Below are 12,872 nucleotides of genomic sequence, written 5' to 3'. Positions count from 1 at the left end.
AAATTTTCAGTGTGGCAAGCACCTTGAATTGGGCTGGTGCCTGCCCTTTAGAGACAGTTCTGTGGTCCCTGTGCACGCAGCTTCTGAAGTACATGACTTAACATGCAGGCCCAAGGGTTCAATTCAGGGAAGAAGGTAGGAGGGCCAGTGTCTCCATTCCAGTCTTTACCAGAGTCCTGCCTGAGGGGCTGGAGGGTGCCTGCATGCCAGGACAGAGGTGGAATTTGCTCCCCCTTGCCTTCTAATCCTTGTATGCCCTTGTGCTCAGAGGGGCGGTGTGGGGGGAAGAGTAGTTAGATGCCCAGGACCCCTAGCAAATATCAAGCCCTTACGTATCAAGAGATGCAAGCTTAAGAACATAGCATGCCATTTCAAATCCATTTCTAGGGGAATAAATGTATAATTCAAAACAAGCCTTTGAATGATACAAAGGATAAAAATTCAAATTGAAAAAAGCATCTATTCCAAAGGGGCAGAAGTAGTTAAGTATAGAGCACATCACCAAACACTGCCCACAGATCAGGGCCTGAAGTCTTTTCCAAGTTTGGAGAACCAGGCAGACCCTCTGGGGTCCAGGCCCTGCTCTGGGAAGTGGCTCTTGGGAACCTCAGACAAACAGACCCAGAGCTGGTGACTACCACCAGGGGGTAGTCAGCACATGAGAGGTGGAGAGGGGGCTGCCATCTCTGGGTCCCTGATGCTGGGGAGGACTCTTCAGGCCTGTCAGCTCAGGAAGGGGTGTCTAATCCACCAAAGGGTACTGAGGCTGGGCACAGGGGGACATTAACACACTGGGGGCCACAGGCGCTCTGGCTTTCAGGGTGCCACCAAGGGGCCCCTGGGCGTGGCCTGTCACCATCTTTTTCATCTCATTCTGTGACCCTTTCCCTTGTTCTCCCTCTTCCCTAGTTTCCTCCTCCCTCAGTCCTCCCCTGGCCCACTTCTTAGTGGCTCTCCAGCTCTCCCTCCATCTTGTCTTTCATCTGTTCCTTCTCTCCTTCTCTGTCTCTCTCCTCCCTCTTCGCTCTCATCCCCTCTTATCCATCTGGGCCAGAAGCAGAGCCCTTTTCCACCCTGTTAAGGGTAGGAGGGCACAATTTAGTCTCATCCACGACCTCCCCAGGGTTAATATACCCTTTGGCTTGGCCCCCTTGGAGTGGGACATCTCTTTCCTTGGGAATGTGGGATTTTCTGGCTGATTTAAATGGTCACAGAGGAAGCTCTGGTTTCCACAGACTCAGCCTAGAACAGGGCTGTGGGGGGGCCTTGTAGGAGCCAGCCTATCCCATGGCCTCAACCAGATGCTGGAGGCACGCTTATTTATTATGCAGAGGCTCAGAGAAAGGGGGTGGGAGGCTTGGGAGGCAGGGCTGGGGTGGATGTGAGAGGAGCTGTGTCCAGGCTTGGAGCTCTGGGTAGCCGTAGGGGCAGCATCATCTCTTGAAGGCCTGTTTTTTCCAGGGGACCGCCTTCTTACTGCCCCTCCTGGCTTTGCTGAGAACAGGCAGATCCACTTCAGGTGGTTTCACTCTAAAAATCAAAATAGAGAGAAGCAAATGCTGGGAAATGGGTGGAGAGAACTGGTGTGGACAGCGCTCAGAGCCCTGCCCTGGCCTGAGCAGAAGTGCACTTGGCCCTCCGCCATGCACAGCTGAAGCCCTCTGGGTGTTGCTCCAACCTGGGGGACCCAGAGGCACCTGTGACCTTTCTAGGTGCTCACAATTTTGCTTTTCTATCTTCAGGAGAATTGGGTGATTTTTACACTCTTGCAGAATACGTAATTCGCTTCAGTTAACATGGCCAAGTTAGTGGACTTTTGGCAGGTCTTGAAGGTTTCTTGCAGGGAGACGGCAGGCAGTCTCTACCGTTCTCAGACTGAGGGTCTGGGTTGTAGGGTTTCACTGCAAAGTCTACAAAAGGTCTCAATCTCCACCACCCAGACCACTGCCTGCAGCTCCGGGAGCAGGCTTGCTGCCCAGCTAGACATGGTATTGATTAAATGGGCCAGATATCAGGGATGGTTGGAGATGACCCACGCCCGGGGCGGGGAGGAGTGACTTGCCCAAAGCTACTTAGCCCCACATGAACTCTGTGGCCTGTGGCAGAGCCAGGGGCCCTGCTGTGAGCCATGCCCATTCTGTTGATCACAGGAGGGCCCCTCAGCCCTGGGGCTGGGGTGGCCACCTACTTCTTCTCAGCTTCAGGAGGGGACTCCTCCATCTTGTCCCCCATGGCCAACGAGGAGAAGCTTTCTTGGATGTCTGCCGATACTGCTTTCTTGGCTGAGTCGGGGTCTTCCAGGACTGGGATATAGGTTGGAATGCTGCAGGGGAGGCAGGGAAGGGAGGGCAAGGCTCAGCAGAGGCACAGCCAGAGGGGGCCCCGAGTAAGTAGCCCCTGCTTGGTACTGCCATTTAGCATTCCAGCTCCAATAGAGAAAAGAGCGCAGGGTTTCTCCTCCCCAGGGTGGGTAAAGGGAGAGCCTGACCCCTGGGGACCCAGAGACTCCCTGGAGCTTGTTTTTTCTGGCCTCTGTTTAAGGTTGGAGTCACCCTGACTCTATGTCAGTGACATCTGTGCACCCAGCACTGACCACCGGTGGGGCAGGAGGGCTCCGTAAGTGAGCAAAGGAGAGAGCACAGGAGGCCAAGGAAATAAGCCATTATGTAGAGTCTTACGGGCTGCTTGTGTCCCCCTCCCCAAACTCAAAGGTTGGTGGAGTCCTAACCCCCAGTACCCTAGAATGTGACCTTATTTGGAAATAGGATTACTGCAGATGTAATGAGTCAAGAGGAAGTTATACCGGAGTAGGGTGGACCTCTAATTCAACATACCTGGTGTCCTTATAAAAAAAGGGGGTAATGTGGACACAGATAAACAGATGGGAGGACACCACGTGAAGCCTGGAGTAATAATGCTGCCACAAGCCAAGGAACTAGCAGAAGCCAGGAGACTGGCCTGGAGCAAGGCCTTCCCTAGCACCCTAGCACTTCTCTGCCTACACCTCTGTCTCTGGCCTCCAGAACCATGACATAATATATTTCAGTTTAAGCTACTCAGTTTGTGGACCACTGTTACAGGAGTCTTAAGAAACTAATGAATACAGAGACAGGACAGGCCCTGTTGTTTCATTGTTTCTTCGTATTTATTGAGCCCCTGCTATGCCACTTGCTTGAGGGCAAGGCATTTTGGGGACAAGAGACGAGCAGGGGGGAGGGGAGAGGAGGGCATCTTCCATCATTTTGAAAACGCTAGAAAAATTTAAAATGGAGGTATGGACTGAGCTGGCTCCCCTGTCCCCTTTGGTCCCATTTGGACAAAGGTGGTAGGAAAGTAGATTCTGGGAGTGGGTCTCTTGAGACTTCCTGAGCACCATGGTGGTGCTAAGGACTCTTACTCCTGTCCCCACGCCCCACCCCACCCCACCCCCACATGGGTCACAGCTCAGCACTTCCTAGGGACTCAAAGCACAGGTAAATGGAGAAATGGGAATCCATCCGAGTGGGGCACTGGAAAAGCACCCCTAGGTGAGAGCTTCCAATAGCAGGTTACAAGATGAGAGAGTCAGGGTGACCAGGATGTGGGGAGCATCAGCAGTGTCCCCAGGTGAGGCCCTCCACCAGGCCTGGGGCTGTTGACAAATGAAACGTACTGGCCGCTGGGGAAACCGTCTCCTCTGCCTGGCCCTGGGCGGATGGAGAATGGGACCAGTGTTACCAGAGCAGAGAGGGTGGGCTTTGAAGACCAAATCAGCCCTCGCCCTGGGAGCTCGCTAACAGGGGAAAACAGCCCCTTTCCTTCCCCCTCCCTCAGCTAAAAGCACCCACAGAGCATCTTCCCTAACCCCCCACTTTTAAGTTGTGGTTAAAAGTACAGAACATAACATTTATCCATTTTCCAATGCATACTTTAGTGGCATTAAGTACATTCACATTGCTGTAGAGCCATCACCACTATCTACCGCCAGACTTTTTCATCTTCCCAAACTGAAACTCTGTCCCCATTAAATACCAGCTGCCCATTGTTCCATCCCCAGCCCCTGACAGCCACCACCCTATCTGTCTCTGTGCATTTGACTCCTCTGTGGTCCTCATGTAAGTGCAATCATGCGGTGTTTGTCCTCTCGTGACTGGCTCATTTCACTGAGCATAACGTCCTTGAGGCGCATCCATGTTGTAGCTTGTGATAGGATTTCCTTCCTTTTTAAGGCTGAGCAATATTCCACTGTATGCACAGAACACATTTTTTTTTTATCCGTTTATCCACTGATGGACACTTGGGTTGCGTCCTCTTCTTGGATATTATGAATAATGCTGCTATGAACACAGGTGTACAAATATCTCTTTGAAACCCCACTTTCAGCTCTTTTAGGTAGCTACCCACAAGTGAAATTGTTGAATCATAACGCTGTGTAACTGTTTCCACAGTGGCCACGCCGTGTCACATCCCCGCCCGCAGCTCACGCGCCTTCCAGTATCTCCACAGCCTCGCCAAAACGTGCTGTTTTTGTTTTTTTGATAGTAGCCATCCTAATGGGTATGAGGTGGTATTTCACGGTGGTTTTGACTTGCATTCCTCTAATGATTAGTTCCCTTTACTCATTTTCTTATCGATTTCTGCGTCTTTGGATTGGCCAAGGTAAAGCAGGTAGAGATCATGTTCACTTCCAAATCCCCAGTGCTGAGCACGAGCCCGGGCAGGCAGTAGGAGGGGCATGACTTTTGGGTTAAAATCGAGGGCTGCTTCTGGGGAGAGGAGCCTCCCTCACAGGAGGTATATGAGGAGCGGCCAGAGGACCATGGCAACTGGTTATCAGTAGACCCTCTGTCAATCAGCCCTTCCTCAGTCTGACCTGACCTCTGCCTCCCAGGGATAAAATCAGCTCGGGGTCATCATTCAGTGAACATGTCCCCAGGGGGTTCTATGTGCCAGGCCCTGGGGCTGAGCAAAGGACACAAAGAGAAGGGAGGTGGGCCGTGTGATGCAGGACACCCGGCTTAACAGGTACAGAGAGACCTTCAGCCCTTCCCAACCCACAGCTGTCTCTGCGGCTGGCTCCTCTGAGTGCCCAGTGAGCAGCGCAGGCCTTCTGGAGCTGTCCTCCAGCTCTGCCCACTTCCCTGCATTTACTCTGCAGACCTGTATCCTCTCCCTCTCAGCTCCCTGCCTCGAGTCCTCCCACTAGAGCTGTACAGAACCAAGCAGATCGGAAGTCTACTCTGGCAAGGAAGAAATGATTCCCGCCCAGAGACAGTGAGGGCCCCCCCACTAGCTGTGAATGTGAGGCTGTCTGCCAGCCCCCTCTTGTAACAGAGGACCCAGAAATGAAAACACTAGAACTCCAGAAAGAGCATCTCCCTTGGGCTACACCGACAGCGCTGACTTCTAGGTTGTTTTTCAGCATGGCGCTCTGTCATGCTGGCACTTTCCATATCCACTGACCATAAACCTCCCAAACCACTGCTTGGCGGCTGAGCCTCCTGCGAACCTCCATTCTGTCATCCTTCCCCACCTAGGGCACAACTGATCGATCAGCCTTCCACGAACACATCCAAGTTACATATTTAGGGGAAAAGTGGACAGGCCAAACACAGAGGTCTGCCCTTCAGGCTAATCACCACTTGCTGGTGATCACTTGGCCGAACAAGCATCTGCTTGAGCCTCATCCAACCATCTTGTTCGTAAGGACATCAAGAGATCTCACCCAGTGTCTTCCTTGAAGTTATTCTAGGCCGACAGCATGTCTCACTCCTATTCTAGTTACCCTGCTGGAAGAGGAATCGGACCAGTGGCTGGCTGTAGAACACGTCCAAAAATTCTTTGACACTCCTCCCATCAAGAGGTGTGGTCTCATTCCCCTCGTTTGAATATGGGCTGGTCCTAGGGACTCATGTGCAGTGCAAGGTGATGCTACCTGACTTAGGAGGCAACACAGGTCCCACCTGGCTGCATCTCAGGACACTTGCTTTGGAACTGAGCCACCCACCATGTCTGAGGAAGCCCAGGCCACACGGATAAGCCAGGTGGTAAGTGTTCTGGCTGAAAGTCTGCATGGATGGCCAGGTATGGGAATGAGCAAGTCTTTGAGATGACTCTGGCCACTGTCATCTTCTGACGTGACCACATGAGAAACCCCAAGCAAGCACTACCTAGCTGAGCCCCATCAGCCCCCAGACCCTCAGAGACAATAATAGGAAATGGCTGTGTGGTTTTACATCACTGAGCTTGAGGTGGTTCCTTTCACCTCAAGCTTTTATGTAGATAAAAGAGCTGTTGTTATGGCAACATTTTCTTGTCAAATTCCATTCCTTTTTTTCTCTAAGTGCTTTCAAACTGCCAACCTAATAGGCCATTCTAGAATTAAGAGGAGTCCTACTGGTTTATAATCTCAGGAATCCTCCCCCTTCCACTTTCAAAAACCTAGACTGTGCATGAATGTGTGTGTCTGTGTGTGTATCTGTGTGTGTTTTTGTCTGTGTGTGCATCTGTGTGTTTGTGTGTCTCAGTGTGTCTGTGTGCATGTCTCTGTGTGCATCTGTGTGTGTGTCTGTATGTGTGTGTCTGTGTTTGTGTGTGGGTAGTTTGCTGATTCTCTCCCCACCATTCCTCAAAAACTTACTGAAATCTGTTGTAAGCATGAAGTCCTTTCAGAACCCTTGTATGTAACAAATTAGGAGCCTAGAATTCATTTTAGCAATAATAACAGCACTAACAACTGTAACTTATAACCTCTCAATAAATGTTTGTGATGTGCCAGAATTTCTCACCTACCTAACTCATCTAATCCGCACAACCCAGGGCAATGAAAACTGCTCATTCTTGCTTTACAGACAAAGCAGCTGAGGCAGAGAGGGTAAACGGTCCTTGCAAGGACAGTGGCAGCCAAATGAAGAGCTACATCTCCTTGTAACTGGTTTTGGCCTCTCACTCCGCATCTACCACACCCACAAGCACCCCATCCATTAAATGTCTCTTGAAATGCCTTTGCTTGCTGTTTTTGGCATCTGCCAGTGGCCTCCGCCGCTCATCTTCAGTTTGGGCCTTCTGGATGGCATCCTCCCCATCGTTCTTTCTTGAACCTGAGCAGACCCACAGCCTCCGTTTCCCTTTTTCCCTGGGACTGTCAATGAGCTAGCTGGTCTTGAAGGACCCCCAAGCCCTCCTTGAGTCTTCAGCAGTGGGGTCTCAATGACTTTCTTCTCTGCACCTGGCAGCATCTGCCCTTCCTGATGTCCCCGGGGCTCCTGGGGATCCTGCCTTCTCTACTAAGCGGTCTAGGATGCTGGGGTCAGGGTGTGACCTCTATGGTTCCTTCTAGAGGAACCTGTTTAGGGTCAGGCAGACATTCTGGCACAGCTCAAACTCAGTGCGCTGGGGAGAAATTGGCGTCAGGACTCCTAGAAAGCTGAGGGGCCTGGTGGGAACAGGTTGGGTTGCTGTCGACTCAGCGTGCTAGGGGTGCAGGCAGAGGGAGCCCCTGTGCACAGGCAGGCAATGCTTTGGCCTTTGGTGTGTTTGCTCCTCATTGTGGTTTATATGGCACTTCGGCAAACACACTTTCATAAGAGGTGGGATTTACCATCCTCATTTTAAAGGTGAAGACAATGAGGATTAGGGAGGCAAATGGACCCCTGGCTTATAAAGAGCAGAGTTGGGGCTCCCGCCTCGTCTTGGGACCCCTGACCCAGTAAGGTTTACACTGCACTGTACAGCCCAGGCATTCCAGAATCCACTCCTAACATAGGCTCTAGCAATGTCATAAATTGTGGGCTCCTTCCCTGGACCAGGCTGCATGCTTCTTGAGCCAAGAGACCAACCTTTGTTCATCTCACCCAAGCTAGGCCTGGGAGGCACTCAATAGATGGGCATCACCTGGTTGAAAAACCTGCAGTCAGTGGCCAAGAGGCAGTCTTAAGCCAGCGCCACCCCATTTCCCTTCACAAGGGTCTGAGCTCACTTCCTGAGGAACCCTTGTCTACGTGGCCCTGCTGGTAAACAGAGAAGCAGGACTGGGATGGGGTGTGATGGGGAAAAAGGTGGAGGTGTCCCTAGGACCCCTACCCAAACCTGTCTTCATGAGCCTCCCTGCCCCAGAAACCAGCACTGTGCAAACCATCCCGTGTCCCCCTTTCTCCAAGAGGGACCTTTCCCCCAACTTGTGTCCCAGAGAAACCAACAACATGGCCTCATTCCCCCTTGCCACCTGTGAAGTCTTCTGCTTGCTGCCAGCTTCTTTCCCCACCAGTGTCCCTTCCAGAGCAAGGTCTCCTCCCACCCCATGCCTGCCCCTGCATCCTGAGTTTTTCCTGTTTTACCTAAATTTGTAGTTGTCTGGCAGGAAGTAGCCCATCTTGCAGTCTTGTTGAGCCTGAAAGATCTGTTTCAGCAGATTCTGCCTGCTAAAGCCATATCCATTCAAAATGCAGCCACCAAAAAGGAGCTTCCCCCCTGCGAACATCTGTAGACACACAGGAAGGACATGGCGGGAGAGGCCCTCAGCACACCAGCACTGAATCTCAGGCCAGTGCCATGGGCTCTTAGAGCTTGTGCCAGAAGCCAGGCCTTTCTCTGATGGTTTCAGCAGTGGGGGGAAGGGTGCTGCCCTCCCGAAGCCGCCCAGGGAAGTGTGGCTGAGCCTGTTCCCCATCAAGTCCTCCCAAGTCAGATGGCAGCCCCACCATCCCAACCTTTGCCCCCTGCTGGCCCACCTGCTCAGATGCCACTTCACACACAAGCGCTCCAGAGCCCTGGGGCTGGAAGGGTTTCTTCCTGCTCAGAGGGCCCCACCACACCCACCTACAGCTGACTGGACCACTTATCCCTATGCACTGATCAACTGGTCCCATGGGATGGGAGCCTCTGGAGGGCAGGGATCTTGTCCTACTGCTCTCTGAACCCCCACCCTCTAATGTCTGTCTCCAGCAAGTAGACACGTGTCCAAAGATTTTTGTGCAAGGATATCCATTAGAGTGTTATTTGGTATGTCCCCTCTACCCCTGCCCGGCCAACATGGAAATAACCTAAATGTCCAACAAAAGGCTCATAGGTAGAGAAATCAAATGTCAGATTCTTATGCAGTGGTTAAAATAACAATTTAAAAAAGCAGTACCCCCAAAGTCAGAAAAAAGACTAAAAAAGCCAGAGGCCATAATGTTAGCAGGGGTGTGCCCCAGAGCTTCCAATTGTGCTGAATCTAGCAGGTGCCCAGTACATACTTGCTGCATAAGGCAATCTGGGTAATACGGGGAAGTCATTATTTTCTAAATTGTATATTCTTTTTTTTTTAAGATTTTATTTATTTATTTATTTATTTGTCACAGAGAGAGAGAGAGAGTGCGAGAGAGAGAGAAGCAGGGGAAGTGGCAGGCGGAGGGAGAAGCAGGCTCCCCGCTGAGCAAGGAGCCCAATGTGGGGCTTGATCCCAGGACCCTGAGATCACAACCTGAGCCGAAGGCAGATGCTTAACCAACTGAGCCACCCAGGCACCCCTCTAAATTGTATATTCTAAACTTTCTACAATGAATATATATATTTTTTACAATGCCCTGTTTTTAGTAAAAAGTTACTTAGAAACAGATGAAGAGGGGGGTGCCTGGGTGGCTCAGTAAGTTAAATGTCCAACTCTTAATTTCGGTTCAGGTCATGATCTCAGGGTCCTGGGATTGAGCCCTGCATGGGGCTCCTCACTCAGTGGGGAGTCTGCTTGAGGATTCTCTCTCCCCCTCTCCCTCTGTCCCTCTCCCACTCATGCTCTTTCTCTCTCTCTAATCAATCAATCAATCAATCAATCTCTAAAACAAAACAAAGCAAAAAAACCAGATGAAGAGAATTTGGTTCTCTAGGTTAGGTGTGCCCTGCTCCCTTGAGTCTTCCAGGATGAGGGATGGATGGGGTCAGGCTGGGAACAGGAGACTGGACTCCAGCCCTGACTCTATAAGCTGGGTGACTCTCAGTCAGGCCTTCTGCTCTCTGGGCCTCAGATCTCACAGACCCTCTCTCTTTCTCCCTCCCATATCTGTGATTCCACAAAGGTAGGGGCTGTGGGAGACAGGGGCTGTTGGCAGGCAATTGGCAGTGAGTGCCCCCCTTGGCCCCAGCTCACCAGAACCATCCCTGGCACCACAGCATACTTCTTCACCAGCAGGGGTGGGTCCTTCTGCAGAGAGCTGTCCAGGTCATACCGCAGCAGGCGGTATGGGTCATGCCGGCACTGCCAAGACAGAAGTAAGTGCCCATCAATCCTATGCCAAGAGGATGCACTCAGATTCCTGCATTCTCAGGCTGACCAGGTTCCATGGAGTCCTGGAGCCCCATTCAACACGGTCTCCCAACTCCTGCTCAACAGGCTGTTCAGCTCCCACATGCACACCTCCCATGACCATTGCCATGATCATCTAGGTCCATCTAGGGCCTTCTGCTGGTGAAGGTTGTCATGGAGATAACTGCCCCCCACCACATGACAGCCACTAGCTCCACCCTCTAAGGGTCTGCAGGACTTGACTGTTCCCTCTGCCTGGAAGTAGCCATGTTGGAGATTTGAAGGTATACCATATTCATGGGTGTACCCATTTTCAGGATTCCTCCACCCTCTACCACTGCTGGCTGCCCTCTGGATACCTCGCTGTCATTAGATCCAGTGCTGGGACCTGAATCAAACCTACATCTCAAGGTGGGGCCTGGTCAATCCAGAGTAAAGGGGGTCTCTTTCTCTTCCTTATTTCTGGATGCTACAAATCCATTAAAATAGCTCATGTATAATGTTTTCTGGTTTAATCTGCCTTTTATTCCAGGTGCCTCCAGCTGTCCTGCCTGATGTTTCTATTTAAAATGTGAAATCCAGAACTATATCTGGCATTCTAGCTTTCAGAGTAAGACAATGTTAAGGAACATTTCTGTCTTAATCACACACACTGGGATGGTGAAACCAGAGTCACTGTGAAACCTGACACCTCCCTCCAGAACTGTCCTCCACACTCCTCAAATCCCACTGCCCACTCCTACCTCAGATTCAAGGTCAGGCCCTGTCCCCATTCATGCTACTCAGAGCTGGGCTGGACTGCCATGCATCTTATGCTTACAGATAACTATTAATGAAAAATTAATAGCCTTGAGGTAAACTAAAGTCACCTCTAAGTTCCCATGTGGGCAGGGATCCTATGTCTATACACCGATGAGCACAGGGCAGGACTCAATAAGTGTTCACTAAGTCTATGTAAATTGGGGGTGACTCTAGAATACACAGCTTGGATGTACAAGACTAGTAAAAAGGCTTTTGGTGTCTGATCAGAAGGGTTCCAATGCCAAGCTCCTGGCACTGGCTGAAGTGCAGGCACAAGGGTGGGCACATAGGGTCAGGGAGGCCATGGTCCTGGGAGGAGAGCTGGAGAGGGTATCCCCAGGGCAGATACAAAAACTTGGAAGTCAGGACTGCAGTAAAGGGAGAAGGGGCAGATAGTGGAACAGAGAGGGCATAGGGCCAAGAGGATTTGAAAGAAGTCACCAGGTAGACACAAAGCTAATGTGCTCACATGGCATCCTCTCCTCCAGTTGGAGTGGGGATAGGGTCACCCCTGAACTGTGATAAACCTGCCACGGAAGGTTACTGAGGGAGGATGATGATGAGACTCAGGAACGACCCTGCAGGCAGGACAGGACCAGGGGGTGTTCTATATGCCCCTGCAGATCCTTGAGACTTCAACCACAATGAACAGGGACCTCAAGCGCCCCTTTCCCTGACCACCTTTGCACAGGCTGCTGCCTCTGATGGGAACACTCGAACCCTCTCATCCTGGGAGACTCTCCCTGACTCTCTGGAGGTGGCAGGCCCTGCTCCCAGCTCCTGAACCCCCCGGAGCTGGCCTTTCATGGCCCTGCTCAGGGCTGCTATAGCTGTTGCCCCACCATGCTGGGAGCCCCTCGGGGCCTGGCACGGGGCCAGCACACAGTAGGTCCTCAGCCACAGTCTATGAACATTCTTGAGTCCTGAGTATCCATTGGGGAGTCCATCTCTGCTCCAAGTACTCACACCAATACATAACCACACGCTATGGGGAGTGCTCTGGATGAAAATGGCAGAAAAGATCTCAAGGTCAGAACGAGCACCCACTTTGATGTGGTGACATTCGTCTCCGGACAGGAGGATGAGTCAGAGAGAGAGAAGACAGGCGAAACATGGCAGATGGTGTGTTGAAGAGTGTGTGCAAAGGCCCCAAGGAGAAAAGGAAGTGAAAGGGGGCCCATGTGCTGAGGCCGAAGGGCAGCCTCTCAGCCAGATGCTCAGTCAGTCCTAGCGCCCCTGGGGGGCGGTCTTCCCTTGAGGCCGCCCGAGCTGGGCCCTGGACCAACCTGGATGCAGGGCGAGGCGCGGCCCTGCTGCCGGTGACTGTGGAGTGTGTCGAGCAGCCACTGGAGCTGTGCGGTGCTGGTGGGGTTCTGGCTTGAGACTATCCCGAACACCAGTACCTGGCTGGGGTCTCGGGGTGCGGACAGGAAGCGCTCCAGCTCCACATCCGTTACCAAGGGTGCCTTCACCGTGCACCGGCAGCCAGCCCGGATGTCTTCCTTGCGAATGAGCTTCCGCAGCACCAGCGGGCAGTCGGAGGGCGAGGCTGCCCACCTGGTAGGGCTGCGCACCTCTCCAGACTTTCCTCTGCAATGAGGAACAAGTGGGCAGGTGCTCAGTGGGCCATTGCTCAGGCCTTGGATGGAGCCCCCTCACTTCTGTGTGCCTCAGTTTCCTCAGGTACAAAACTGGTGACTCCTTTATCCAACAAAAACTTTGGAGGCATCCTGAACCCCTTTCTTTCTCTGACACCCCACATCCCATCCAAGTTACCAAGAAGCCTGTCTGCTCTACACTCAAGAATGATCTA

At 52.0% G+C, this 12,872-nt stretch overlaps 1 protein-coding gene across 1 annotated transcript in view; it reads right to left on the bottom strand.

The window, feature by feature from the left end:
- Positions 1-288: 288 nt before the first annotated feature.
- CUNH3orf20 (chromosome unknown C3orf20 homolog) overlaps positions 289-12,872 on the bottom strand; it is an 82,547-nt gene continuing 69,963 nt past the window's right edge. Inside the window, exons 12-15 of the mRNA XM_034997159.1 lie at positions 12,346-12,649; positions 10,103-10,210; positions 8,316-8,458; positions 289-2,323 (exon numbers count right to left, since the gene is read on the bottom strand). Of these exons, the coding sequence (XP_034853050.1) occupies positions 2,185-2,323; positions 8,316-8,458; positions 10,103-10,210; positions 12,346-12,649 (694 nt within the window). The 3' untranslated portion in view covers positions 289-2,184. The remainder of the gene's footprint in view (positions 2,324-8,315; positions 8,459-10,102; positions 10,211-12,345; positions 12,650-12,872) is intronic.

Source organism: Mirounga leonina, unplaced genomic scaffold, assembly GCF_011800145.1.
Source record: "Mirounga leonina isolate KUSES-001 unplaced genomic scaffold, KU_Mleo_1.0 Mir_94, whole genome shotgun sequence".
NCBI classification, from domain to species: domain Eukaryota; kingdom Metazoa; phylum Chordata; class Mammalia; order Carnivora; family Phocidae; genus Mirounga; species Mirounga leonina.
The sequence above is the reverse complement of the archived record's forward strand: the minus strand, read 5'-3'. Positions and strand labels throughout refer to the sequence as shown.